This window comes from Oncorhynchus clarkii, chromosome 18 (genome assembly GCF_045791955.1).
Source record: "Oncorhynchus clarkii lewisi isolate Uvic-CL-2024 chromosome 18, UVic_Ocla_1.0, whole genome shotgun sequence".
In the NCBI taxonomy this organism is placed as follows: Eukaryota; Metazoa; Chordata; class Actinopteri; order Salmoniformes; family Salmonidae; genus Oncorhynchus; species Oncorhynchus clarkii.
The window spans coordinates 24,920,286-24,947,432 of NC_092164.1; the positions used below are offsets into that span (position 1 = coordinate 24,920,286).

General features: G+C 45.9%; 1 protein-coding gene and 1 pseudogene across 1 annotated transcript in view; one reads left to right on the top strand and one right to left on the bottom strand.

Annotated features, from left to right (window-relative positions):
- Positions 1-27,147, bottom strand: part of LOC139373262 (low-density lipoprotein receptor-related protein 1B-like) — a 201,461-nt gene that overhangs the window by 120,242 nt on the left and 54,072 nt on the right. Inside the window, exons 3-4 of the mRNA XM_071113574.1 lie at positions 4,158-4,277; positions 436-564 (exon numbers count right to left, since the gene is read on the bottom strand). Coding sequence (XP_070969675.1) covers positions 436-564; positions 4,158-4,277 — 249 coding nt within the window. The remainder of the gene's footprint in view (positions 1-435; positions 565-4,157; positions 4,278-27,147) is intronic.
- LOC139373897 (piggyBac transposable element-derived protein 4-like) lies at positions 17,497-18,394 on the top strand (annotated as a pseudogene).

The window sequence follows — 27,147 nt, forward strand, 5'->3', positions numbered from 1 at the left end:
TTATGTGCTAGCGTGCTATCCGCTAACGCTAGTTAGCATTGGCGCACCTCTATAAAAATGGCATCCACGAGTTCATCTGACTCTGGGGACGAAGATAAAGGGCTTCATTGCCAAAATCCTGAAGTGTCTCTTTAACATCCCTCTTGTACTATCTGCAACAATTGTAAAGTTACCTGATTGAATCACCACATTACGTTGTGGCCCTAAAGGGCAAAGTAACACAGAACAGCAAAGACGAGTAGACATGAAATAGCTCAGGTCGTGTTACAGGTCGGCTATAAATGTTCACCAGATGAGTCTTCAATATTAAGTTAAATTCATATTGATTAGATGTAAACCCCTTTGTTTACTTCATGAAACAACACATTCTAGAGGTAAAACCTCTCCATCAGAGACATGCTGCATACTAAAGCCATGAAACATAATTCATCTTACCGGTCTTGGCTTTACAGGACCTTCTGTTGGGTTGTAGGATGTATCCATCTGTACAGCTACATCTATATGATCCAAAGGCGTTCATACAGGTCTGGCTACATGTATCATATACTGCGCAGTCGTCGTGATCTACAGTGAGGACAAGAAGTTGTTAGAAACTAAGTGCAGTTCAAAAATGACCTAAATACAGTGCATTAGGAAAGTATTCAGACCCCTTGACTTTTTCCACATTTTGATACTTTACAGCCTTATTCTAAAAGGGATTACATTGTTTTGTAATCTACACACAATACCCCATAATGACAAAGCAAAAACAGGATTTTATAAATGGAAGAGGAAGAGTCTTGGTGGTTCCACACCTTTTCCATTTAAGAATGCCACTGTGTTCTTGGGGACCTTCAATGATGTAGAAGTGTTTTTGTAACCTTCCCCAGATCTATGCCTCAACACAATCCTGTCTCTACGGACAATTCCTTTGACCTCATGGCTTGGTTTTTGCTCTGAAATGCACTGTCAATTGCAGTTGACAGTGCAGTTGACAGTGTTGACAGGTGTGTGCCTTTCCAAATCATGCCCAATCAATTTAATTTACCACAGGTGGACTCAAATCTAGTTGTAGAAACATCGCAAGGATGATCAATGGAACAGGATGCACCTGAGCTCAATTTCGAGTCTCATAGCAAAGGGTATAAATACTTTTGTAAATAAGTTATTTAGTTTTTTAAATTTCTAAAACCTGTTTGTCATTATGCGGTATTGTCACGCCCTGACCATAGAAATCTGTTTATTCTCTATGTTGGTTGGGGCGTGATAGTGACTAGGGTGGGTCATTTAGGTGAATTATAATTCTATGTTGGCCTGATATGGTTCCCAATCAGAGGCAGCTGTTTTTCGTTGTCTCTGATTGGGGATCATATTTAGGTAGCCATTTCCCCCATTGTTAGTTGTGGGATCTTGTCTACAGTAAGTTGCCTTTGTGCACACCAGTAGCTTCACGCTTCGTTTGTGCTTTATTGCTTTTTGTTTGATGAGTTTCAATTTATTAAAAATGTGTGGAACTCTAAGCATGCTGCGCCTTGGTCCAATCATTACGACGAGCGTGACAGAAGATCCCACCAACAACGGACCAAGCAATATGCCCGGGAGATAATGGCATCCTGGTCTGTGGAGGAGATTAGGGATAGAACATCCTGGACTTGGGACGACATAATAGCAGGAGAGAAGAGCCTGCCATGGAGGCAGGCGGAAGCAGCAAAAGAGGGACAGCGACGAAGTCGGGGTGGTCGGACACAGAAACCCCAATAACATTTTTTGGGGGGCACATGGAGCAGTCGGCAGAGCTGAGGAGTGAACCAGAGCCAGTATGGGAGAAGAAGTAGAATTTGGAGGAGAGAGAAATGGGAGAGTTGTTGAGTTGGTGGAGGATGCATGTATTTGGAATAAAGGAACGTGTTGCCAGTTTGGTGCCACCTGAGTCAGCTCCCCGTACTCGTCCTGAGAAGTGTGTTAAAGTTCCGGAACAATTGATGCCGGCTATACACACCAGGTCTCTAGTGCATCTTCACAACCCAGTGTGTCCTGTGCCAACTCCTAACACTCTCCCTCAAGTGCGTGTCCCCAGTCAGGTCCGTCCTGTTCTTGCTCCCCGCACTCGCCCTGAGGTGCGTGCCATCAGCCTGGTGCCACCTGTACCGGTCCCACGCATCAGGCCTCCAGTGCGCCTCCACGGTCCAGTACATCCTGTGCCTCTTCCCCGCACTCCTCCTGAGGTGAGTGCCATCAGCCCGGTGCCACCTGTACCGGTCCCACACATCAGGCCTACAGTGCGCCTCCACAGTCCAGAGCTTCCGGCGACAGTTCCCAGTCCAGAGCTTCCGGCGACTGTTCCCAGTCCAGAGCTTCTGGCGACAGTTCCCAGTCCAGAGCTTCCGGCGACAGTTCCCAGTCCAGAGCTTCCGGCGACAGTTTCCAGTCCAGAGCTTCCGGCGACAGTTCCCAGTCCAGAGCTTCCGGCAAAGTTTCACAGTCTAGAGCTTCCGGCGACTGTTCCCAGTCCAGAGCTTCTGGCGACAGTTCCCAGTCCAGAGCTTCCGGCGACAGTTCCCAGTCCAGAGCTTCCGGCGACAGTTTCCAGTCCAGAGCTTCCGGCGACAGTTCCCAGTCCAGAGCTTCCGGCAAAGTTTCACAGTCTAGAGCTTCCGGCGACTTTTCACAGTCCGGAACCTCCAACTACGGTCCTCAGTCCGGAACCTCCAACAACGGTCCTCAGTCCGGAACCTCCTGAGATGGTCCGTGGTCCGAAACCACCAGCAACAGTCCACGGTCCGGAGACTCCAGCGATGGTCTGCGGTCTGGAGCCTCCAGCGACGGTCTGCGGTCCAGGGCCTCCAGCGATGGTCGGCAATCCAGAGCCTCCAGTGACGGTCTGCAGTCCATAGCCTTCAACAGTTGTTCTCAGTCCAGAGCCTCCTGCAATGTTCCACGGTCCGTTTCCTCCGGCGACGATCCACGGTCCGGTTCCTCCGGCGACGATCCTTGCACCAGAGCTGCCATGGAGGAAGACGTATCTGCGAGCGGAATGGGTACTTTGCCCCGCACCGGAGTCGCCCCCGACGGTAGATGCCCACCCGGACTCTCCCCTATTGAGTCAGGTTTTGCGGTCAGAGTCCGCACCTTTGGGAAGGGGTACTGTCACACTCTGACCATAGAAAGCTGTTTATTCACTATGTTGGTCGGGGCGTGATAGTGCCTAGGGTGGGTAATCTAGGTGAGTTATATTTCTATGGTGGCCTGATATGGTTCCCAATCAGAGGCAGCTGTTTTTTGTTGTCTCTGATTGGGGATCATATTTAGGTAGCCATTTCCCCATTGTTAGTTGTGGGATCTTGTCTACAGTAAGTTGCCTTTGTGCACACCAGTAGTTTCATGTTTCGTTTGTGCTTGATTGTTTTTTGTTTGATCAGTTTCGATTTATAAAAATATGTGGAACTCTACGCACGCTGCGTATTGCTCCAATCATTATGATGACTGTATGATGATGATTATGATGACTTAATGATTGGAGCAAAGCAAAATCTACAATGGAATGGTTAAAAAATAAACATATCCAGGTGTTAGAATGGCCAAGTCAAAGTCCAGACCTGAATCCAATCGAGAATCTGTGGAAAGAACTGAAAACTGCTGTTCACAAATGCTCTCCATCCAACCTCACTGAGCTCGAGCTGTTTTGCAAGGAGGAATGGGAAAACATTTCAGTCTCGCGATGTGCAAAACTGATAGAGACATACCCCAAGCGACTTACAGCTGTAATCGCAGCAAAAGGTGGCGCTACAAAGTATTAACTTAAGGGGGCTGAATAATTTTGCACGCCCAATTTTTCAGTTTTTGATTTGTTAAAAAAGTTTGAAATATCCAATAAATGTCGTTCCACTTCATGATTGTGTCCCACTTGTTGTTGATTCTTCACAAAAAAATACAGTTTTATATCTTTATGTTTGAAGCCTGAAATGTGGCAAAAGGTCGCAAAGTTCAAGGGGGCCGAATACTTTCGCAAGGCACTGTATGTGTGTCCATTTTGCAGCTATTTCAAAATGATCTAAATATGACTTACTGTATTGTCAAACTTAAAAGAGCTACCATTCTTTTTGTGTCATCAGTTTGTCAATATCCACCACCCATCCTTTTGATATAGATGAATAGCCTTGTTGGCTGTCGGCCCTTACCTCTGCAGGCTCGACCATCCTGTTCCACCTCGAAGCCATCAGCACAGAAGCAGAACGTCACGTTTCTCATTTTGACACAGCCGTACTGACACAACAACTCTTGGCATTTTGGCTGGAGTTCTGGAAGACAAAGTAAAAAACCCATGAAAATATACCCTTCTGTTGTGTATAGGTGGTTGACATTGCCGTGGAAATGGCAATGACAGGTGTTATGTCATGTAAATACATCACTAATGTCTCTGGGCTTCAGACTTGAAGTTTCTAAGTTGAATTGTAATTTCCTTTCTTACTGTCAGCAGAAGGGGAAGAGGTGTGAAAGATTTGAACGCCCCAAAAGAGGACATAGAAACCCTTTTAAAATAAATGAGCTGTTTATCATTTGGTGTGGATGATTTATTTCACAGCGATTTCAGAAAGTTAATTGCTGTTTAAAAGCTGCTTATGTTGATACATTTCTCCGAATTAGATGCCACCTCAAGGTTGCTGTCAACAGGAAAACAGTTAAGTAGAAATGTAAGGTCCATTGTATGAAATTCATCACTTCCTCCAACAGCAATAACTGCTCTTAATCACATTCATCAGTCAGAGAGCTGTCCAAGGCTACGTCCCAAATGGCCTGTACCCTATTCCCTATATACTGCATGGCACTACTTTAGACCAGAGCCCTGGTCAAAAGCAGTGCACAATATAGGGAATAGGGTGCCATTTGGGGGACACAGGCTTCCTGCTGTTCTGTCAGCATCTCTCTACACCTATTTTGTATTTATTGATTGGTTGAAAAATTTCAGTGATTTATATTCTTGCACAACATGCGCCACTGCCACAAATTGCAATGACTTCAATAGCCAAAATATCATTCAAAAGCATTTATTTCCTCATAAACCTGTCAGCGGCTAACCTTGGGAGTGTGAAGCAGAGTTATATCTATTTGTGTCAAGCAGGCTAGATCGCTAGAGCCATCACACACAGCATTAATAAATCAATTAGTCAGTGAACTTCACTTTAACTTACATGCATTCACTTTGATGCAAGTCTAGCTTTTAAACACACTCCTTTCAGTACTGAAACATTTCCAGGTCAGCTCTATCCCATCTCCCACTGATTACAAACAGCCTCTTCATTCTCCCATGATGCCTCACCAGGAGCACTAGGGAGTTGACCAGAACTCATAAAAACTTTTCCTTCTGTGAAAAGCAATATGGCTGTTCTGGTGGTGTTTGAGTAATATGGCTGTCCCCCAATTCCCATCGTCTGTACTCCCCACAGAGATGGTGATGGTCCCCCACATGGATGGACATGGATGTGGGTAAGGGCACAACTGCTGTGAGGAATTGTATGGGTGCTTGTGGAGACTGGGGAACTTTTGCTTAGTGTTGTTGTAAAGGTACAGTAGATCATAGTGACCCCCTCCTGGTGGTGAGATGGATCACCTCAGCGGGCCAGCGCCCCAGACCTCAGCCCCACAGCAGCCCCAGACCTCAGCCCCACAGCAGCCCCATCAACCCCAGGCAGACCCGACAGCTCTATATCTTGTTTACTGATTCCCATAGCAAACACCTGTGTCTGGTCCTGTGTCTGGTCTCTGGTTAGTGGAGCACGACAGTGGCGGAATCACCTTGAGGATTCACTGTGTGAGTTATGTGGCTGTAAATTTACCACAGTGCCATGGCAGCGGAGCGCAGGGGAGGTTCACACACTGTCAGGTGTCTTGTTTAATGGCCTGTTTCACAGTCAAACTACATTATCAGGAATAAGAAAGGCAAATAATGCCTAGCGTTCCTTGACTTTTCACTATATTTTCACTTAAGCATAACTTTTTCCAGAACAGAATCTGTAAATCTAAACTAATCCACATTTTTGTATATATTGGATAGAACGCCAACACACCACAACTAAGGCTTCTGGTTTAGCATGTGAATGGAGAAGAAGCTTGTGGATGTGGTTCCTATGGATTAGTTCATTTTGCCAAATTTGTACTTTGCATTCCACTTTTTTACATATCATATTTGATTGGTGAGTTTGTAAGTTATCTTTATGATTCTGAAGGCACATGACATGAGGAGGAGAAGACCTGTAACGAACGTTTCAACCGCGGTGGCAAACGTGAATGGTAATGGCGCCGACTCCAGTCCAACTGTTCCAGAGCCTCATGCGGTCACCCTCCCCACAGATCTTCAGAACCTCCGTACGATTCTGGTCTCGGAAATTACAGCTACCACTGCCACTCAGCAGAGCTTTCCTTTGTCTAGATACCTACTGAAGGACTTTTCATCACTTCATTACGCCCTATTGATCATTCGTAGATGTAAAGAAACTTGGCCCCTTTTAATTTTTTTGTAACAAGGTAGCATACTGTGGGACACATTGTACGTCTTGCACTGATTTGAAGAGTCCCCGAGTCAGGACAGTCTGTTTCACTGTTATGGGGTCTTTGTTTGGGTTGATCTGTTTTACTTTACCGTTTAGTGAATGACTTTTCAAGTGTATTTCACTACTGGTGCTAAGGGGCCTCTCCGCGTTAGGATAGGAAGGTTTTCTGTTTATATGCACTGAAGCTGCGCAAACTTCATCCTGCTGTCTCCATTCGCTGGGGAAGGAGACTTTGGGTTTTGGTGGGAGGGGAGGGGGAGTGAACTTTTTTGGTCCTATCTTTGTATTATTATTATTTTATTTTGTATTTGCTTTTTTATTCAGTTTTCTCTGTTATCTTTGCAAATGCTTGGTCTGTTTTCACACCTTTTTCATTTAAATATTTTCGATGGCTAACAATGCTAATAATAGTAATATAGGAATAGGTAGACCTAATCCGATAACGTTTTCATTTTGGAATACTAAGGCAATCTTGTCAAGAGGTCTAGGGTCTTCTCCCATTTGAAAAAGCTAAAATCAGATGCGGTATAGACCCATTTACACATTAAAGATCACTCAAGGCTACAAAACTCCAAGTTTTGTCATGTATTGTAATTATGTCTTGTTCCTGTTCTTTCTCTTCACTCCGTCTCCCTCTGCTGGTCGTATTAGGTTACCTTCTCTTCCTCTCCTTCCCCCAGCTGTTCCTCATCTTCTCTAACTACCTCGTTCACCCTTTTCCCACCTGTTCCCTTTTTTCCCTCTGATTAGGTCTCTATTTCTCTCTCTGTTCCTGCTTCTGTCTTTGTCAGATTCTCGTTTGAGTTTCTCATGTCAGAACCAAACTATCGTCTCGTTTGCTTCACCCTTGTCCTGTCCTGTCGGTATCTGCCTGTTCATCTGATGCTACGTGTGATCAGGTACCTCTGTCCTCTACGACCCGCGCCTACCCAGAGAGACCAGCAGTCTGTCGCCGCTAACCCAGCTATTCTCCTCTGCTGCTAAGAAGGGGACTCTAACCCAGCTATTCTCTTCTGCTGCTAAGAAGGGGGACTCTTCTGTGAATATCAGAAGGACTTTATGATTCATTTGTCGCCCTCTCTGCGGGTTGTCTATTTTGCCATTATATACATCTGAAGAGGATCTATGTCTTCCCTGTGTTTTGACATTAAAGGACTCTGTTTTTGTTAAACCGCTTTTGGGTCCTCACTCACGTGCATAACAGAAGAATCTGACCAAGAATGGACCCAGCGACTTCGGATCCTCTCCACTCAGCCGTCGAGATCCAGGGAGCGATGCTAGGCAGACACGAGCAGGAATTGTCTGCTGCTCGACATGCCGTTGAGACCCTGGCCGCCCAAGTCTCCGACCTCACAGAACAGATTCACCATCTCCGCCTCGATCCACCGGCCACTTCCAGGGCTTTCGAATCTCCGGAGCCCAGAATCAATAACCCGCCGTGTTACTCTGGGGAGCCCACTGAATGCCGCTCGTTCCTCACCCAGTGTGATATTGTGTTTTCTCTCCAGCCCAACACTTACTCCAGGAGCACAGCTCGTATCGCCTACGTCATATCTCTCCTTACTGGACGGGCTCGTGAGTGGGGCACGGCAATCTGGGAGGCGAGTGCTGAGTGTACTAACCAGTATCAGGACTTTAAGGAGGAGATGATACGGGTTTTTGATCGTTCTGTTTTTGGGGAGGAAGCTTCCAGGGTCCTGTCTTCCCTATGTCAAGGTATTCGATCCATAACAGATTACTCTTTTGAGTTTCGCACTCTTGCTGCCTCCAGTGACTGGAACGAGCCGGCTTTGCTCGCTCGTTTTCTGGAGGGTCTCCGCGCGGAGGTAAAGGATGAGATTCTCTCCCGGGAGGTTCCTTCCAGCGTGGATTCCTTGATTGAACTCGCTATTCGCATAGAGCGACGGGTTGATCTTCGTCACCGAGCTCGTGGAAAGGAGCTCGCGTTCTCCGTTGCCCCCCTCTCCGCATCACTACCATCTTCCTCCGCCGGCTCGGGTGCTGAGCCTATGCAGCTGGGGGGTATCCGCATCTCGACTAAGGAGAGGGAACGGAGAATCACCAACCGCCTCTGTCTCTATTGCGGTTCCGCTGGTCATTTTGTCACTTCATGTCCAGTAAAAGCCAGAGCTCATCAGTAAGCGGAGGGCTACTGGTGAGCGCTACTACTCTGGTCTCTCCTTCAAGATCCTGCACTACCTTGTCGGTCCATCTACGCTGGACCGGTTCGTCAGCTTCCTACAGTGCCTTGATAGACTCTGGGGCGGAGGGCTGTTTTATGGACGAGACCTGGGCTCGGGAACATGACATTCCTCTCAGACAGTTAAGGGAGCCCACGGCCTTGTTCGCTTTGGATGGTAGTTCTCTCCCCAGGATTCAGCGTGAGACGCTACCTTTAACCCTCACTGTCTCTGGTAATCATAGCGAAACCCTTTCTTTTTAAATTTTTCGTTCACCTTTTACACCTGTTGTTTTGGGCCATCCCTGGCTAGTTTGTCATAATCCTTCTATTAATTGGTCTAGTAATTCTATCCTCTCCTGGAACGTCTCTTGTCATGTGAAATGTTTAATGTCTGCTATCCCTCCTGTTTCCTCTGTCTCTTCTTCACAGGAGGAGCCTGGTGATTTGACGGGGGTGCCGGAGGAATATCACGATCTGCGCACAGTGTTCAGTCGGTCCAGGGCCACCTCTCTTCCTCCGCACCGGTCGTATGATTGTAGTATTGATCTCCTTCCGGGAACCACTCCCCCCCGGGGTAGACTATACTCTCTGTCAGCTCCCGAACGTAAGGCTCTCGAAGATTATTTGTCTGTAGCTCTTGACGCCGGTACCATAGTCCCCTCCTCCTCTCCCGCCGGAGCGGGGTTTTTTTTTGTTAAGAAGAAGGACGGGTCCCTGCGCCCCTGCATAGATTATCGAGGGCTGAATGACATAACAGTGAAGAATCGTTATCCGCTCCCTCTTATGTCTTCAGCCTTCGAGATCCTGCAGGGAGCCAGGTTTTTTACTAAGTTGGACCTTCGTAACGCTTACCATCTCGTGCGCATCAGGGAGGGGGACGAGTGGAAAACGGCGTTTAACACTCCGTTAGGGCACTTTGAATACCGGGTTCTTCCTTTCGGCCTCGCTAACGCTCCAGCTTTCTTTCAGGCATTAGTCAATGACGTCCTGAGAGACATGCTGAACATCTTTGTTTTCGTTTACCTTGACGATATCCTGATTTTTTCACCGTCACTCCAGATTCATGTTCAGCACGTTCGACGTGTCCTCCAGCGCCTTTTAGAGAATTGTCTTTTTGTGAAGGCTGAGAAGTGCACTTTTCATGCCTCCTCCGTCACATTTCTCGGTTCTGTTATTTCCGCTGAAGGCATTAAGATGGATCCCGCTAAGGTCCAAGCTGTCATTGATTGGCCCGTTCCTAAGTCACGCGTCGAGCTGCAGCGCTTTCTCGGCTTCGCGAATTTCTATCGTCGTTTCATCCGTAATTTCGGTCAGGTGGCAGCTCCTCTCACAGCCCTTACTTCTGTCAAGACGTGCTTTAAGTGGTCCGTTTCCGCCCAGGGAGCTTTTGATCTCCTCAGGAATCGTTTTACATCCGCACCTATCCTTGTTACACCTGACGTCTCTAGACAGTTCGTTGTCGAGGTTGACGCGTCAGAGGTGGGCGTGGGAGCCATTCTTTCTCAGCGCTCCCTCTCTGACGACAAGGTCCACCCTTGCGCGTATTTTTCTCATCGCCTGTCGCCGTCGGAACGTAACTATGATGTGGGAAACCGCGAACTGCTCGCCATCCGCTTAGCCCTAGGCGAATGGCGACAGTGGTTGGAGGGGGCGACCGTTCCTTTTGTCGTTTGGACTGACCATAGGAACCTTGAGTACATCCGTTCTGCCAAACGACTTAATGCGCGTCAGGCTCGTTGGGCGCTGTTTTTCGCTCGTTTCGAGTTCGTAATTTCTTATCGTCCGGGCTCTAAGAACACCAAGCCTGATGCTTTATCTCGTCTCTTCAGTTCTTCAGTAGCCTCCACTGACCGCGAGGGGATTCTCCCTGAGGGGCGTGTTGTTGGGTTGACTGTCTGGGGAATTGAGAGGCAGGTAAAGCAAGCACTCACTCACACTCCGTCGCCGCGCGCTTGTCCTAGGAACCTTCTTTTCGTTCCCGTTCCTACTCGTCTGGCCGTTCTTCAGTGGGCTCACTCTGCCAAGTTAGCCGGCCACCCCGGCGTTCGGGGTACGCTTGCTTCCATTCGCCAGCGTTTTTGGTGGCCCACTCGGGAGCATGACACGCGTCGTTTCGTGGCTGCTTGTTCGGTCTGCGCGCAGACTAAGTCCGGTAAGTCCCCTCCTGCCGGCCGTCTCAGACCGCTTCCCATTCCCTCTCGACCGTGGTCTCACATCGCCTTAGATTTTATCACCGGACTGCCTTCGTCAGCGGGGAAGACTGTTATTCTTACGGTTGTCGATAGGTTCTCTAAGGCGGCTCATTTTATTCCCCTCGCTAAGCTCCCTTCTGCTAAAGAAACGGCACAAATCATCATCGAGAATGTTTTCAGAATTCATGGCCTTCCGTCAGACGTCGTTTCGGACAGGGGTCCGCAATTCACGTCTCAATTTTGGAGGGAGTTTTGCCGTTTGATTGGGGCTTCCGTCAGTCTCTCTTCCGGCTTTCACCCCCAGTCTAACGGTCAAGCAGAACGGGCCAATCAGACTATTGGTCGCATCTTACGCAGTCTTTCTTTTCGTAACCCTGCGTCTTGGTCAGAACAGCTCCCCTGGGCAGAATACGCCCACAACTCGCTTCCTTCGTCTGCGACCGGGCTATCTCCTTTTCAGAGTAGCCTCGGGTACCAGCCTCCGCTGTTCTCGTCTCAGTTCGCCGAGTCCAGCGTTCCCTCCGCTCAGGCTTTTGTCCAACGTTGCGAGCGCACCTGGAAGAGGGTCAGGTCTGCACTTTGCCGTTATAGGGCGCAGACTGTGAGAGCCGCTAATAAGCGTAGAACTAAGAGTCCTAGATATTGTCGCGGTCAGAGAGTTTGGCTCTCCACTCAGAACCTTCCCCTTAAGACAGCTTCTCGCAAGTTGACCCCGCGGTTCATTGGTCCGTTCCGTATTTCTCAGATCATTAATCCTGTCGCAGTGCGACTTCTTCTTCCGCGATATCTTCGTCGCGTCCACCCGGTCTTCCATGTCTCCTGTGTTAAGCCCGTTCTTCGCGCCCCCGCTCGTCTCCCCCCCCCCCATCCTTGTCGAGGGCGCACCTATCTACAGGGTCCGTAAGATTTTGGACATGCGTCCTCGGGGCCGTGGTCATCAGTACCTAGTGGATTGGGAGGGGTACGGTCCTGAGGAAAGGAGTTGGGTTCCCTCTCGGGACGTGCTGGACCGTTCGCTGATCGATGATTTCCTCCGTTGCCGCCAGGTTTCCTCCTCGAGTGCGCCAGGAGGCGCTCGGTGAGTGGGGGGGTACTGTCATGTATTGTCATTATGTCTTGTTCCTGTTCTTTCTCTTCACTCCGTCTCCCTCTGCTGGTCGTATTAGGTTACCTTCTCTTCCTCTCCTTCCCCCAGCTGTTCCTCATTTTCTCTAACTACCTCGTTCACCCTTTTCCCACCTGTTCCCTTTTTTCCCTCTGATTAGGTCTCTATTTCTCTCTCTGTTCCTGCTTCTGTCTTTGTCAGATTCTCGTTTGAGTTTCTCATGCCAGAACCAAACTATCGTCTCGTTTGCTTCACCCTTGTCCTGTCCTGTCGGTATCTGCCTGTTCATCTGATGCTACGTGTGATCAGGTACCTCTGTCCTCTACGACCCGCGCCTACCCAGAGAGACCAGCAGTCTGTCGCCGCTAACCCAGCTATTCTCCTCTGCTGCTAAGAAGGGGACTCTAACCCAGCTATTCTCCTCTGCTGCTAAGAAGGGGGACTCTTCTGTGAATATCAGAAGGACTTTATGATTAATTTGTCGCCCTCTCTGTGGGTTGTCTATTTTGCCATTATATACATCTGAAGAGGATCTATGTCTTCCCTGTGTTTTGACATTAAAGGACTCTGTTTTTGTTAAACCGCTTTTGGGTCCTCACTCACGTGCATAACAAGTTTAGTCAGGTGTTCCACTCAGACTTTAACTCTAAAGCCAGAGGGGTTGCAATATTGGTAGGTAAAATAATACATTTCTCTACTACTAATGTTAAGTCAGACAGTAATGGGAGATATTTAATCATAACAGGCACCATTTGGCACACACCTGTAGTACTGGTGAATGTATGTATATGCTCCCAATTTTGATGATGTTGAATTTGATACAATTGCTGGGGAAAATCCCTTCTCTGAACACCCATCTTTTGATGTTTGGCGGGGATCTGAATTGTATTATTAGCCCGGCTTTAGACCGCCCCAACCCCAGAACTATGTCTCCTTCTGCTATGTCAAAGTCCTTCTCAGATTTGATGGTTTAGAATGAGTGTTTCAGATTTCAGAATCCCCAGGCAAAAGAGTATTTTTTCTTTTCACATGTACACCATTCTTTTTCTCGTATTGACTATTTCTTTATTGATCATAAGTTATTTCCAAATGTCACCTCTTCTGAAAATTTACCCATTGTAATTTCTGACCATGGACCTTAAGCCCTCTATATAGTCCTATCAGGACAAACTCGTACTCCTCTCTGTCGGAGATTCAATTCTCTTCTCCTGTCTGACGCAGACTTCTGTAACGTTATCTCCACTTCTATTGACAATTTTCTGATTTTCAAATCAGACAAGCTCAACCTCTCATTCTCTATTATGGGAATCACTTAAGGCCTATCTTAGAGGAGTATTATTTATTACTCTTCTCATTTAAACAAAACTCGGAAAGCTAAATTAGAAGAACTCTTAAGCCATCCTTGACTTAGACCATCAATATGCCCTGACGTCATCTCCAGAGCTATATAAGCAACGCTTGAACTTACAATCTGAATTCAATCTCTTGCCCATTACTGACGCAGAACGGTTACTATTGCATTCACTTGGTATGAACATGGCGATAGGGCAAGACGTCTGAACGCACACCAATTAAAACGCAGAGCTGCTACTCGTCTGATTCCCCAAATTAAAGATTCCTCTCATAGCTTGATTTCTGACCCTCCGGGGATCAATGACACCTTCATGTCTTTCTATTCCTCCCTGTATACATCTTAATTTCCATCAGATACTGCCAAAATGACTACATTTTTGGGTGAACTGGAGACTCCCACAGTTGAGGCTGAAACTACAAATGACCTTGATTCCCCCTCTCAGCCTTGAAGAAGTTATTCAGCCTATCAAGTCAATGCAGAGCAGCAAGGCTCTGGGGCCTGATGGGTTTCCAACTGAGTTCTTTAAGAAATTCTATACCAAGTTAGCCCCTTTACCTTTATCTATGTATAATGAATCACTTGAACGTGGCTCGTTGCCACCTACCCTAACAAAGGCTTCAATAGCGCTTCTCCTTAAGAAGGGGAAAGACCCCACTTCCTGTTCTTCATTTAGGCCCCTAAGCCTCCTTAATGTGGATGTAAAAGTGCTGGTGAAGGTGATAGCGAGGCGTCTGGAAGTAGTCTTACCAGGATTCATATCACAGGAAGAAATCGGCTTTATTAAGGACAGATATTAATTTTTTAACATCTGGACGCTGTTTAAAATAATTTATTCTAAACAATTCTCCAACTCCCCTCAGGTCGTAATCTCCCTAGACGCAGAGAGGGCATTCAACAGAATTGAATGGGAGAACCTATTTTCTGTTCTTAAAAAATTTGGATTTGGAGACAAATTTAGCTCATGGATCTGTCTCTTCCATACATATCCCCAGGCCAGTGTCTGTACCAATGACACCTGTTCTGATTATTTTGCCCTGGAATGTGGGACACGCCATGGCTGCCCACGGTCCCCTTTATTTTTTGCCGTCGCCATTGAGCCCTTTTCAGTAGATTTACCTTCATCCTCCTTTTTCCAAGGTGTTACATGGGAAGGAGTTGAACGTAGGTTATCATTATATGCAGACGATTTGTTACTCTATGCAAATAACCCTGTAACCTGTTTACCTTCTATCCTTTCTATTTTGGAGAACTTTGGCTCCTTCTCTGGTTACAAGCTGAATCTCCAGAAAAGTGAGTGCTTCCCAGTCAATCCAGAAGCACTATAGCTCCAGCAGACAGACTTGCCCTTTCAGCTTAGGCGCTCTGGTTTCAAATACCTTGGAGTAAATGTAACTCATTCATTACATGCTCTTTTTTTCTGAAACTTTTCTCCCCTTCTTGCACAAATGAAAACACATTTTCAGAGATGGGGTAGCTTACCACTATCACTTATAGGAAGGATTGCTGCTGTAAAAATGAACAGTTTACCCAAATTCCTTTATCAATTTCAATCTATCCCATTGATTTGACCAAAGTGTTTTTTTTAAGTCAACCAATCAGACTGTTACCACATTTATCTGGGGAGGAAAGGTACCCAGAGTCGGTAGATCTTTATTTCAGTGATGTTTAGTGGAGGGCTGGTACTACTCAACTTTTTATACTATTACTGGGCAGCCAACTTTCAGAAATTGCCATTCTGGTTACATGTTCCAGATACCCCATTGTGCCACATTCTTGTTTTTCTGCTTCTCTTCCTGCTTTACTGTGCTCTTCTCTCCCAACATCCCCCTCTCGCTATACTTGCAATCCTGTAGTGCTTACCATACTTAAGATTTGGTACCAGTTTCAACAGCTTTTAAAATTCTCCTCTGCATCTACTATGGGTCCTATTGATTAGAATCACTTATTCCCCGCTTCCCTAATAGATTATGCTTTCTCTCAATGGACAAGGAAAGGTATTAAGTCCTTTCAAGACTTATTTGTAAAAATATTTATTTCTACTTTTCCCAACCTTGCCTCTAAATACTCTTTGCCTCCATCTCACTTTGGAGCATTGTGTATCCTCACAACTTTCTGGCTTCCCTGCTTCACCCCCTTGCCAACTCTGGGATGGCATATTGACTCTATTACCTCAACAGAAAGCAGTAATTTGTCAGATCTATCTGTGTATTTTGTCATTTGACAAACACTCCAACAACAAAACTAAATCTGCGTGGGAATGGGAAATGGGTATTGAATTTACACGAGTGGTGGGATGAGGGGATTGATAGAGTATTGGTGGTTCCATTCAATTTAAGGTTTTACATAGAGTGCATTTTTCCAAATCCAGATTGTCTAAAATATATCCAAATGTAAATGATGAATGCGATAGATGTCATGTCTCACCATGTGACCTTAGTCGTTCAAATGTTCTAAACTACAAAATTACTGGGACTCTATTTTTAAAACTTTATCTGAGGTGCTTGAAATGAACCTGCAGCCATGTCCCTTGAAAGCTATTTTTGGTATTCCAGAAGACTTGTTCTCCATGGATCCCAAACATGCCCAGATTGTTGCTTGTACATCCTTATTAGCCCGACGTGGAATTCTTCTCCAGTGGAAGTCTGCTCAGCCCCCCTCTACTTCTCGATGGCTCAACGATGTAATGTTCTTGCTAAAGCTTGAGAAAAATAAGTATTCTCTTTGGGGTTCCGATGATACATGAATGGCAACCATTTATATCATACTTTAATGGCTTGCAGAGGCTTCCCTCTGATGAGATGCTTTAAGGTTTCCCAGTAGGTGTTACCAGTAGTCATTACATAATAGGTCCAGTCATCAATATAATGCTATCCAGTCCATGCTGATCATTTCTTTCTTTCTGTTTTTGTATTTTGAATCTGTATTGAGTTGTTTGTATATTTTTCCCCCCTGTATCTTTGCTTGTTTATTTGTTGTGATAACTCTGTAGAATTTTTGTTTTCTAGGACCAAATTGAGGGAGGATGTGGGGTGGGTTGGCTATATGGGGTGATCAGGGTGGGTGGCTAGGACGGGGTTGGGGGTGGGTTGTTGGTTGGGAGGGAATCGAGGTGGGTGGACTGAGGTAGGGCGGAGAGGTAGGGAACGGACTAGGGGGCTTGGGTTTATGTGTTGTGTGGAGGGAGGGAGGGGTATGGTAAAATCTTTGTACTTACATTGATGTACATTTAGTAAAACTTGAATATTTGTATTTTATTTTTTAAAACACACCACAATTGCCTAAACTAACATTAGGGTGGTGAGCTATTCCTAGTGCATTGTAATGTCTCGTTTCCTTGTAAACGTGCATTGCATCTCTCCTGCTTTGCCTCTCATTGAGAGTACATGGCTGTACTCTTGAGTAAAACCTCTTAAAACCCTCCTGTTGTGTTCCGGTCGAATTGGACCGATTTACAAGTTTTCTCTCTGAAAAATGTAGTTCATTTAATCTGATTGTCATAAGTTTCCATGACTTTGTCCACACAGTGCATTTGAACACTCTGAACAACACTGAACACTCTCACTCCCCTTCTTGTCTTCCATGGCAATCCCCACTGGAACCTTTCCCCAATAGAATCTTTCCCGCACGGGAACCACACCTACTAGCATTCTCACAAACAATCGCAACATTGTTTCAATAATATATAGAACTATTCTCGCAGCTCTGGTGTACAAAGCTTTTTTGAGTCCTTGCTCACAATTCATTCTGTGGCAGCACAATGATCAAACGATATACTGCATGTGAGGATCTTGATCATATCTTTGATCATGACACTGGTGAGGAGGAGAGAGGCCAGGAAACTGACAGTGAAGATGCATTAGAGGTGGAAGTGTCAGAAGTTGAAGACAACACAGAATATGATCCAGACCAAGAGGCAACAGATGTGGAACAATCCAGTGATGAGGAAGAGGGCCCTGTTGAGGTTGTTGTTACATTCCGTACAAAGAATGGGAATTTGTCCTGGTCTTCATCACCACCTGAGAGGAGAGGCCAGCTGTCGGCTGAAAATGTTATCAGGTAGATCCCGGGGCCAACGAGATACACCATATCCAGGGTTGATGACATAAAATCCTGCTTCGAACGGTTCCTCAATCGAAACTATAGTGATAAACATGACCATCTTGGAGGCGAGACGCGTTTACAAAGACAACTGGAAGGAGGTAGACCGGACAAACGTCCAAGCACACGTGGGTCTCTTGATTTTGGCTGGTGTGTACAGATCCAGAAACAAATCTACCACCAGTTTATGGGATGCAGAGTCTGGTCGGGCAATTATTCATGCCACTATGTCAATCCAGACATTTCACGTGTTGTCACAGGTGATTCGCTTCAACAACCCTGATACAAGACCAGACAAGACAAGCTGGCAGCTATCAGAGAGGTTTGGCACAAGTGGGTGGAGCACCTGCCAATTATTTAAAACCCAAGTCCAGACATCACAGTGGATGAGTGTCTGGTCGCTTTTAGGGGACGCTGCCCATTCAAACAGTACACACCAAGCAAACTGTCTAAATATGGAGTAAAGATATGGGCAGCATGTGAAGCCAGGACAAGTTATACCTGGAACATGCAGGCTTACTCTAGGAAACCTGCTGACGGTGTTCCCGAAAGGAACCAGGGGAAGCGGGGGGTCCTGGAAATGACTGCATGTCTCCAGGGGCACAACATAACATTTACCAATTTCTTCACCTCATATGCTCTTGGTCAGGAGCTGCTCCCCAAAAAATGACCATGGTGGGGATGGTCAGAAGGAACAAGCCTGAGTTGCCTCCTGCCTTACTCCCTACCAAGGACAGGGATTGTTTTTCCTCTAAATTTGCCTTCACCGATATACACTCTCTTGTGTCCTACTGCACAAAGAAAAATAAGAATGTGCTCCTGATGACAACTCTGCACAGGGATAATGATTGTTATGATGTGATCTTTGTGATTATGAATTTGATTGGATACCTGTTATTCTGTTTCCTTTGTTATGCAGCACAGACTACCCAGTAAATATACCACTTTATGGTTAAAGGAATTCCTGCCTCAGTCTCATCCATTCCTCTGTCACTTGCCCCGTGACAACCTGTTCACAATCACTGTCAGTCATCCTACCTGTCCAGCTACCCACACAGATTCCACTAATCTTTCAATGGCCCTTCGAGTCGGATGATGACTGAACCAAAGGCCGGTGAAAAGGAAATGGAGAAGAAAGAATTGTCTCCACTGGAAGGTAGGAGAGAGGAGGGAAGAGCAGCTGAGGGAAAGGTCTTGGAATAAAGAAAAGATCCAGGAGCTAAGCCTAAAGCAACAAATAAGGCTTCTTCCTCAACCACCAGCAGCACCAGAAGAACCAGACAAGCACCTGGTTATCTTAAAAGGATTATGTGGTTGAGTTTCCCACATCAAAGGGCAAGCCCAACAGTGCTCAAAGTGGCGATGGATCAACTGTACGTTTCAGCCATCAACCATCCCCTCCGAGCCAAGGACCGGAAACTGCTTTGGGACGGGAAAGTGGTCTACAGGAAGAACCCGTGGAGGAGGTAACTCCCACCGCACAGGTCGACCAGCTTCCTGAGGCAGACTCTGCTCACCCCTTAACTAATGGGAAATCTCAGAGGCACTCTAGACGGAGTGAGAGTTCGACCAGTGGATAGCCCTTTGGAAGTGGCCATGGCAGCCGCCATTCATAAGCCCTCAGCGATTCACGATTCACTACTAGCGTTGGAGGAAATTGAGCGTCAGATTGAGGAGGAACGACAGGCTGACAAACGATGTCACCTATTGGATGTGCAGGCCCGTAGAGCTCTACAATAACGGGAATTCATTGCCAAGGACCTGGCACAACAGTGATGGCACCGTCAACAAGAAGGGAATTGGAGTAGGCACAGATGGTCTCATCCTTCCTGGAGAGGAACGAACCTGACCTGACCACCCCTCCACATGGACCTGACCTGTCTGCCTTTCTTTCCCAATCTACCCCTCTGGTACAGCATGGCACACAGTCTCCGGAGGCTCCGAGGTCAACAGCCAATATGGAGCATGGGAGACAGGCCGCTCCGCCCAATGAGGCCACAGTGAGCTCATCAGCAGTCTCGGGTTTATCCTTCACACAACCAGAAGAGGGAGCCAACATTATGAAACTGCTAGTAGCCTCAGCCTATGGAATTGCCAGACCCAAACCGCCATACTTTGAGAGCGGAAAAGAGAGTGGATTTGTGCTTTTGGAAATGGCATTGGAGAGCCTACTGGGTATTCACAGTCATCGGTCAGAACGCTACAAGTACCAAGTACTGATGGATCACTTGCGGTTTCCCAGTGCGTATAAGCTGGCCCAATCCTTTATGCACTCCGCAACACCATACACTGCCGCTCTCCAGGCCCTGAAAGCGAGATATGGTGAGCCACGCCAGCTAGTCCAGAATGAACTAAACAACATCCTGAACACGTCTCCAATTAAAATGGGAGACCATGCTGCCTTCCAAGAGTTCTCCCTCGCTGACCAATCCCTGACCTCGATGCTCCAATCCGTTGAAGGAGAAGATGGGAACGAGCTGAAATGTGGCTCCCACGTGGACAGGCTTCTTAGCAAGGCAAGAGCAAAGAGCATCGCTCACCAGGCCACCATCTCAGCCATAGCCTCCAGAGGAAGGAAGGGGTTTGAACGCCAGGAGGGACAGAAAAGGCCAAATCCCACTACCATGTTCTTAAATAGTGAAACCGGGGAGGAACCCGGGAAGAATACCTCTCTCAAGAGCAAGAACATTAAATTCCTGCCTTACTGCCCCATTGCAATAGCAAGGGGCACTTTCTTGGCTCATGCCCCAGGGTAAAAAAGCACACTCAACCTCAATTGAAGGCCTGGATCACTTCAGGCGAGCGATGTTACAAGTGTGCCCGTAGCCAAAAGGTGGAGACCTGCACATTAACTTCTTCTAACTAGGGGGCAGTATTTTCATTTATATTTTGTCACGAAAAGATGCTCAACTATGCATATAATTGACAGCTTTGGATAGCAGGAAGTGCCGCATTTTTTGAAACCGCCTCATGCCAATGACTCCTTATATGGCTGTGAATGAGCTACGAATGAGCTTACGTTTTCTACGTATTCCCCAAGGTGTCTACAGCATTGTGACGTCTTTTTACGCATTTATGTTGAAGAATAGCAGTAAGGGACCACATTTAGCAAGTGGTCACATGATGGCTCCCGCAGAAAATCTTGCGTAAAGTACACATGTAGCCATTTTTCCAATCGCTTCTTATGAGAAACCAATTGTCCCGACGGATATATTATCGAATTGTTATGTGAAAAACACCTTGAGTATTGATTCTAAACAACGTTTGCCATGTTTCTGTCGATATTATGGAGCTAATTTGGAAAAAAAGTTTGCCGTTGTAGTGACCACATTTTCCAGTCGATTTCTCAGCCAAACGTGACGAACAAACGGTAGCTATTTCGCCTACAAAAATAATATTTTTGGAAAAAAGAAACATTTGCTATCTAACTGGGAGTCTCCTGAGTGAAAACATCCGAAGTTCTTCAAAGGTAAATTATTTAATTTAATTGCTTTTCTTATTTTCGTGAAAATGTTGCCTGCTGCCAGCAGAGCCTAGCATAGCATTATGCCATGATAAACTTACACAAATGCTTGTCTAGCGTTGGCTGTAAAGCATATTTAGAAAATCTGAGATGACAGTGTGACTAACAAAAGGCTAAGCTGTGTCTCAATATATTTCATTTGTGATTTTCATGAATAGGAAGATTTTGTATGAAGATTTATGTCCGCTGCGTTATGCTAATTAGTTTGAGGCTATGATTACGCTCCCGGATCCGGGTTTGATAGTCGCAAGAAGTTTTAAGGAAACCCTGCAATCGCTGTAAGGAAATCCATCTCACAGTGTTGCATGATGTAATTCCCCAAGCATAGAAGGAGCAGAGTATGCTCATGGTAGGAGCTGCAAAGGAGCTCTACCGACTTGTCTTCAACTGTTCATTCCAAGCTGCTGGTCAAAGCCTGAATGACTGTCTACTCCTCGGACCAACCTTAGGTCCTTCCTTGCTCTGTGTCCTTTTCCGGTTACGGCAGCACTCCACAGCCATCAGTAGAGACATCAAAGCCATGTTTTATCAGATTTGTCTGCTGCCTTCCAACACCACACTGCTCCGGTTCAGATGGCGAAATATGGAATGCGACGCAGAGCCCACAATCTATAAATGGCAAGTACTCCCATTTGGCACCGCCTGCAGTCCTTGCTGTGCCACACTCTGCAGAGACACTAACGGGAGCCCCCAGACAGTGACCCAGAAGTATGGGATTCAATGGAAAATGCTGTCTATGTGGATAACTGCTTACAGAGCGTCCCATCCACTCCTAACGCGATAGCACTCCTTGATAAAGTACAGAATCTCCTGTCCAAAGGGGGATTTGAGGTCCGACAGTGGGCGAGTAACAGAGTGGAGGTTATCCAGCACCTCCGGTAGCAGTGAACTATAGCTATCGACGTCTGGTGATAACCCACAAGAGCCTACTCTAGGACTGAGATGGAGCTGCATACCGGATACCCTGGGGTACAAGCACCGCTCAGCCCTGAGTACCGAAACCCCCACTCTGCGCACCATCTATCGGACCCTGGCCAGCCAATACGATCCCCATGGGTATATCCTGCAATACACAATGCGGGCCAAAGTCTTAGTCCAGGACCTGTGGCAGACCAAGAGGGCCTGGGATGAACCAATCCACCCGGCTAACATAGTGGAACAATGGATCTGTTGGGAAGCAGAGTTATTGGACCTCTCTGAAGTCCAAATGCCAAGATGTTATGTACCACCCTGTGCTGACCAACTGGGATCATGCCTGGAACTGCATGTGTTCTGTGACGCTTCGGAGCGAGCTTCTGGGGCGGTATCCTATCTAAGAGTGGAGGATAAGGCAGGCCACACCCATGTCTCTTTTGTCATGTCCAGGTCCAGGTTCGCACCCAAGAAGCAGTTGTCAATGCCTAGGCTGGAACTCAGTGCTTCTCTTTCCGGAGCCCAGTTGGCCTCTACCTTGTGAGCCGAGCTCACCTTGCCAATCCAAAGGGTCATCTACTGGAGTGATTCGACCACTGTATAGATCTGGCTCAAGTTAGAGTCCTGCAGGTATAAGGTGTTCGCCGGAACTCGCATTGCAGAAAGCGAAGACCTAACAGAAGTCCAGAACTGGAGGTATGTTGACAGTGTAAACAATCCTGCTGATGACGTTACTCGTGGTAAAACCCTTAAGGAACTGGCTCAACCCCATCGCTGGAGCTTGGGACCACCATTCTTGTCCCAACCAGAGAATGAGTGGCCGGCAGCCCCCGGCAGCCCCTCTGCAACCAACTGAAGCTCATGAGTTAAGGAAATCCGCCCAATGCTACAGCATCTCTACGGAACCAACAATCTGATCGCCGCCACAAACCAGATCTCAGATGGGGTGGCTTCCATACCTACTCCCCTAGCATACACAAGCAGTTAGCTTCCCTGAGGAGCTAAAAGCTCTGAAAGCCGGTAGGGAAGTGACTAAGGACAGCCATCTTCTCTCTCTTGCCCCAGAATATGACCAAATCCTCAGAGTCGGAGGGAGGCTGCGCCAAGCAGAAGTCTTGGATCCCGATGCTATCCACCCAATTATCCTTGACTCCAGACACCCTATAATGAGAGGCTTCTCCACCCAGGGCCAGAGAGAGTCTATGGGGAGATGACGTGGAAGTACTGGATACTTGGAGGACGAGGAGCCATTCGTAAGCACCAATAAGCCTGCGTGGAATGTCAGAGATGGCAGGCCGGAGTCACTGTGCCCAAAATGCAGATTTACCCCCTGCTCGCTTGCGCCTCCTCAAACCATCCTTCTGGTCAACAGGAGTAGATTGCTTTGGCCCCTTGACGATCAAGCTAGGTTGTCAAGTGGAAAAGCGCTGGGGCATTCTATTCAAGTGTTTGTGAACTAGATTTGTCCACCTGAACCTACTGGAGAGTTTGGATACTAAAGCCTTCCTCATGGTTTATCCCCCGACGGGGGAAACCCTATGAGATCATGGCTGACAGGGGCACAAACTTCAAGGCAGGAGAAGCCAGGTTGGAGGAAGTCTTCCAAGCCATGGAACCCAGCCTCCAGGATCATCTGATGGACCAACAAATCTCATTAAAATTCAACCCTCCAGGAGCTCCTCATTTTGGAGGAACATGGGAGCGAGAGATAAAATCTGTAAAGACGCCCTTACGAGTCGTCCGGGGGATCAAACTGTCAGTGAAACTGTCTTGCGGACCGTCCTGATAGAGGTGGAAGGGATACTGAACTCCAAACCCTTGGGATATCTCTCTGCAGACATCGCTGACCCCAATCCGGTTACACCGAATATGCTCTTGATGGGACGCCGAGAGGCGTAACTTCCTCAAGCCATGTATGCTGATACCAACCTCGTTGGCAGACACCGGTGGTGGGCCTGATTCATTTGGGATTACCTACCAAGCCTACAGCACAGAGGGAAATGGCAGAGAGAAATGGCCAGTCTGGAAGTAGTAATGATAGTGGACCCTCAGCTGCCTCGAGCCTCCTGGCCGATGGGCTGGAGGCTAAGACTACGACTATGCCTATGACTATGTCACTAAGACTATGCCAGGGACCGATGGTCATGTTAGATTAGTGGAGATCCAGGTAAAGAACCGGACATACAGTATATCCGGCCAGTCGCCTGACTGACAGAGGATGAGGAGCAATGAGCCATTTTGAAGAATGTGGAATTTAACAAATTCCCGGGGTGGCTGTAGAAAAGGACCATTGAGTTGGTGGAAGAATCCTTTATTTCATGGCCACTTGCTCAGCTGGGCCAGAGGTGCTTTGATTAGGTCAGGTGGAAATGTCCGACAGATCTCAACTCCATAAAAGGAGGAAATCGCCATCGACTGATCTCCCTGCTTTCTCTTCCTTCACTGTCTAATCCAGAAATTCTGTGCGTCCATGAATCCGCGTAAATCGACCGAATCTGTTACCTTTCATCTGAACTATCTGTTGCGATCGGGAGAGTTGGCATCAGTTATTGTTTATAGTTATTACCGCGGAGCGCGGCTTGGAGCACACGCTTCAGACCTATTGTGTAATGTGAATGATCAATGATCACGGCCCTACTGATCATCACAGGCCAATTATGCCATCGATATATGGTTAATATGTAATGAAATTACATGTACACATGAAGACACTTGAAAGGGTGAAATATGAAACGTCATTGTTTGCTGAACTGATCGATTCTGATATCAAACTAATTGCGATTTATAGATTGAATAACCGATCACTGTTTGTATTATTCTTCTCATGATTATGATAAATAGTTACGAGCCTAAATGACTCAAGGATGATTCCTATTGACTTCTTAATTAGCTGGATTGCTGAATTCCCTAATTATGTTAATAATGAATGATTGTTATGACTTGATCTTTGTGATTATGAATTTGATTGGATACCTGTTATTCTGTTTCCTTTGTTATGCAGCACAGACGACCCATTAAATATACCACTTTATGGTTAAAGGAATTCCTCCCTCAGTCTCATCCATTCCTCTGTCACCTGACCTGTGACCACCTGTTCACCTTCACTGTCAGTCATTCTAACTGTCCAGCTATCAACACAGATTCCACTAATCTTTCAATTTGAATATGTAAATATGTTTTAGATGTGATAAATTAAAACAATGCTATTGATGCAATTTTTCACTTTACTATGCAAGACATGAAATATCACTTGTATTTACTCATTATTTTATTTACTGGTTGTTGCACTTTTGTAGGTTAGTGGCACATACTCTTGTAAGAGGATGACGGCACATTGGCCCATGGTGGTGTTCTTCAACATCCTAGCTGTGTTGGCCTATAATGTGTTTGTGGTGTGGATGGAGGTGAATCCAGGCTGGAAGCAGGGGAAATTCTTCAAGACGAGACTATTCCTAGAAGAGCTGGGGAAAGCCATGGTGGCATCCCTCATTCAAAGGTGCCAACATCTTCCTCCAACACCATCATCTGCTGGATTGGTGAGAGATATACAAGAGCCAGAAGCAAGATCATCCACCACCAGAGACAAAAGGAAGCTGTGTAATCTTTGTGCACCAAGAGATGTCAAAACAAGCATTATGTGCCATAAATGCACTGCATATATTTGTAATGCACATGCAACAACCACCAGGTATTGTCCAACATGTGCATGAAAACACACAAAATGTAACCACCATTGATTGACAGAATGTGACATTTTGTATGTTTTTGTTATTGTTAGTAATACTGTTATTGTTACTGTTGTTCTTTAATGTGTTCAGGCATACATTTTGTAATATGGTAATGTTTTCATGTGTAGTTTTGGGCCTATGTCCTTTCTTTACCAATAAAATCATACCGGTTATTTTTGACCAGGAACACAACAGATTATATTTTGTGCCACTATTTAAAATTTGAAATGGTTTCAAAACAAATGTCCTTGTTAAAATTTGCCACAAAGTAGTCTGTGATAAATAGCACAATATGTTTCATCTGAGTATTTGTTATACTCAAAATAATCTTTACCTTGTGCTTTTTTTTACTCTGAAACCAATTGTGAGCTCAGGTCAATGAGACCTACAGGCCATAAATAGCGAATAGAAGTTCAAAATGTATAATGTTCACAATAAGTTAAGTTGATAAAAAAGATCTAACACAACATTAGGTGATAATATATGTGTTATTATGGATTTATAACTAGCTATAATGAGGCGGTCATTTTGGCCCGGGAACACAGAATTAATTAACATGAAACAAACACAACAGGAAGGTTAACTCACTCACTGATCTCTTATGATTAGTTGCTAATGTCCCATCTGCTATTGTCAACCTCAGACCATAAATAAGGCCACTCATGCCAACAGAAATAACCCAAGATGAGGAGCTGAGTGGAGCTAACAGTCTTTTGTATCCAATCACAGTGTTTGTATAGTATACTCTTTTATTTTTAAGAGACTGTTTAGGGCCCATAGACTTAAGGAGTAACTTAGAGACAATGCATCCCCATCCCTTTACAGAAGTTACAATTTGGCTTATTGGACCATTATTTACATCATAGCAGATAATTGGTCAATCTGGATATATTTGCTATAACGTCTTATGCTCTAACGATACAGCATAAAGCAGTAAACAAACTTCTCTACTTGTCATCTTTCTTCTATTTGTCGTGCATTAACAAAATAGATGTGCATATATTCCTTCGGATCACATCTCTACACGACAGGATCCATTAAGTGCTCTGTTTGTAGCCTCACTGACTCTTTAAATTGGCGGTTTGTTCTATGTCTTTTAATAAAATGGCAGTTTATTCTGTCTTTGTACGTTTCCCTATTCTTAACTCTATTCTGTGAATGCAGTATTTATTCAACTGCTTTGTATTCATCAGAGGAGAAACCGGGTGAGAAAACAGGGAAAAGTGGGCAGAGCGGGAATACTGTAGTTGATTATTTCCACTGGGAGATGAAAGAGTTCACAGTGAGGCTTTTTATAAATCTCTTTTCTGCAACACCTGCAACGTTTTTTTTGTTGTGTTTTAAGTGTTTCACAGAACAAGTAAGACATATGGCAGCCTTCAAGGTTAAGTTGTAAAACCTTGTATACTTCGTAGGCATTGTACAATATCCATTGCTGCTTATGAAACATTTATCATAGCTTCCTGCAATTATTGCATCATTCTGCTTAACAAAGTCAGAGTGAGATCTTGCTAAAGACGTTTCCT